This window comes from Lactuca saligna, chromosome 7, assembly GCF_052625555.1.
Source record: "Lactuca saligna cultivar CGN05327 chromosome 7, ASM5262555v1, whole genome shotgun sequence".
Lineage (NCBI taxonomy): Eukaryota > Viridiplantae > Streptophyta > Magnoliopsida > Asterales > Asteraceae > Lactuca > Lactuca saligna.
The window spans coordinates 184227819-184230948 of NC_136423.1; the positions used below are offsets into that span (position 1 = coordinate 184227819).

Here is a 3130-nt window from a genome sequence, read left to right on the forward strand (position 1 = left end):
GCCACCTCCCACAATGGTTGGTGGCGGCAGAAGGAAGAAAACTTGGCGGCAACCACCATGGTTAGATGCCATGGTAGTTCGCCTCACCTCCGGCCGACAGAATAGCTCATCCACACATTTCATGGGTTCCAACAGTAAAACAATTCTGCACACGACACATAACCACCATTATCATCCACCAACAAGGCAGCTAACGATGCCGAAAACACATAAACGACGACCAAAATCCATCGACGACAATAAACGATGCGCACAATTTCAAACCACAGAAAAGAACGGAGGTAGGTGGCGATTATCCTTACCAAGAGCTTCGCTCTCGCTCATCACTTGCACAATGATGAACACAACTTGCTTCAACGGTCTTGGCAGTTCTCCGGTTGCAGACAATGTCTCTGATAGCAAGGCTGTTGTGGTGGCATCCAACGGCGAGGGTGCAGGTGGTAGGGTGGCGATCGGTTACGACAAGATGGAGGAGGCTGAGGACACTCCAAGGTGGCGGCTGCAATAGTAATGTTAGGGTTAGGGTTACATGTATCCAAAAACAGGAAGGAAGGAGTGCGGGTTTAAGTCCCGTGTTCCTTCCAAACTTAAGTTCCTTTTTCCAAGTTCAACCCCTCCCTTCAAGATCTTTTTCAATTTAAATACAAAATTTACCATTTAGCCCTGCCTCTAAAAATCCTTTCGTAATAAGTCCAATATTTTACCAAACACCCCCTGACTTCTGAAAATCTTTGCAAAATAATCCCAGAATTAAACTTTAAACCCCTACCTAACATAGTAATGATCAACCTGTACCACCAACTGACCACATGTAACCCATACACCTATTATACACCCATTGTGGTCCTAAACCCCTACGACCACCTCCTACCTGACATAGTAATGATCAACCCATACCACTAACCAACCACCTATAACCCATACACCTATTATACACCCATTTTGGTCCTAAACCCCTACTACCACCCCAACTACAATTACAATTCACCCATGTAATTTTTAGTAAAAAAAAATATTAATTAAAAATATGAATTTATATAGTTCTATTTAATTTTTATATTAATTTATATTTTATATGGTAATATTAAAAACAAAGCAAGTATTGAATAGTATACTTAATTAATATTATATTAATATATAATACTAATATCATTAATCATTATAATAGGTTGTCATTCAACTTGCATGTCCCCTGTTGTAGGTAGTCGAAACTGAGGTGAGTATGGCATGCATCGATGTCTCTTCAGCTCCGATTCATCATCCATTTAAACCCTCCCCTAATCAGAAAATGGTCATTCTTACATTTTCATCACCAACCGACGATAAGTTCGAATTGCTCCTCCTCTGTAGAAAAAATCCATCGGTCAATGGCAAATGATAAGAGATCCACGATTAGAGTTGTCCATGGCAAATGATAAGAGATCCACGATTAGAGTTGTCCATGGTGGATATTTTACCGATTATCCAGGTAAATCTAATTATAAAAGCAAAATTTCACTATATTAATTTTTTCAACATCGATTTCCTTAACATGGAACTTCTTGGTCGATTTTCTAAAAGTTTAGGTTATGATACTATGGCTTACTAGTATCATATTCCTACTAAAGAACTTTGTGATTTGTCCATGACTCTAATTCTGGACAATGATGCTTTGGGAACTATCAAAATGATGGTTAGGGCACACCAATTTTGTGAGACTGAACAACTATAACTAGAACACAAGCCGATATATGTGCCAACCAATTACCCCTACTTCATGTTGAACTCACCATCCAAGAGAATTGAGAAGCTTGTTTATCTGTTTGTAACAGAACACCCAATGGCAACGGTTGATGATGGAATAACATACATCAAGCATATGCTTAACATTACGATTCCCAAGGGAATGATGGAAGATGTAATGGATATGGTCAAGGAGAATGTGATGGCATGGCGAATGTTAGTGTAATCAACTTTTATCTCTTTTTTTATGAAGTAAGCTATTTCATGGTTAAGACATAGTACATATGTTGTGTATATTGGAAGGAATAGAACATCCTATTTTGTAAGCACTTTGAAACTCTTTTTTTTAATGTTATATATGATGTCTATAAATGCTTTATGTGTCTGTTGATTCTAACTATGCAAGGGGAAAAATGGGAATTAATGAAAAAAATATGAATTTACCATTATAATCTTGAGTGTTTTTCATAATTATTATAAAATTATTATCATACATGCCATTTTCAGTGTTCATACTTTGCAACCCTTATTTTTAATTTATAAAAAAGCAATGTACTTTGAATATTATGTATAAATTAGGTTATAAGGCTAAGTTGTAGGTCAGATTTATGTTTGTAATTGTGTTAGATCACCAAGTTTGTCTCATGTATGTTTTATAGGAAAACTTAAAAAAAATGTAATTAAACATATGGAGATTATGATAAAGTAGGGGTATATCTGTTAATTGTTCATTATTATCATAAAACAAAGAAATGTTATAATTTTCCATTTTAGGATGCTTTTGAGTCTGCAAATAAAGAGCTCCCTTGAAGCCACCCAATTTGTCTTGGCTTGGCTCCTAATTTCTCATTGTTGTCCTGTAAAGTAAGATCATATATTTTCTTTTCTTTATTTATAACTTGCATGTGGTGTATGAAATTTAAGTGTTTTATATGATGAAATTATAGGGCACGCCATTTGACTAAACAAGCTTTTGATGAGGCAATTTCAGAGTTGGACACTTTGAGTGAGGAATCATACAAAAACAACACCTTGATCATGCAACATTTGAGAGATAATCTCACTCTTTGGGATTCTGATTTGCTTGAGGATGGATGTATTCCATACCCTTCTAATATGCCTTATACCCAAAAAGTCAATGAAGTATATATAGTTAGCTTAATGGAAATGTTTTAATGTTAGTGAAATATCTATATTACCCTTCTACACTGCTTAATATATTAAGACACTAATTCTTATACACATTTTGCACCTCCAAAATCCTGTTAAAAATTAATGAATATTGGTAAAACTGTTTTGAGATGTAAGGATAAAATGGTCATTTAGTCTAGAAAAGAAATAACTTTTATGAAAGAAATCATTACCAATTCATCCATTTTACACATATATGCTTAATAGAAAAGAAAAA

The 3130-nt window shown here is 35.0% G+C and overlaps 1 protein-coding gene across 1 annotated transcript; it reads left to right on the plus strand.

Annotated features, from left to right (window-relative positions):
- The first annotated feature begins 1316 nt into the window (after positions 1-1316).
- On the plus strand, positions 1317-2898 carry LOC145007529 (uncharacterized). The gene is made up of 4 exons (XM_078966443.1): positions 1317-1468; positions 1812-1938; positions 2497-2586; positions 2670-2898. The coding sequence occupies exons 1-4, from the start codon at positions 1375-1377 to the stop codon at positions 2896-2898; spliced, it is 540 nt and encodes a 179-aa protein (XP_078822569.1). The 5' UTR covers positions 1317-1374.
- Positions 2899-3130: the final 232 nt, after the last annotated feature.

What these genes read in the sequence shown, in the direction of transcription:
- LOC145007529 (XM_078966443.1), top strand. Translation starts at nt 1,375, where the DNA reads ATGATAAGAGATCCACGATTAGAGTTGTCCATGGCAAATGATAAGAGA. An exon ending in ATATTTTACCGATTATCCAG is followed by an intron (nt 1,469 to 1,811) that starts GTAAATCTAATT and finishes TGTTTGTAACAG; the next exon opens with AACACCCAATGGCAACGGTT. An exon ending in TCTCATTGTTGTCCTGTAAA is followed by an intron (nt 2,587 to 2,669) that starts GTAAGATCATAT and finishes ATGAAATTATAG; the next exon opens with GGCACGCCATTTGACTAAAC.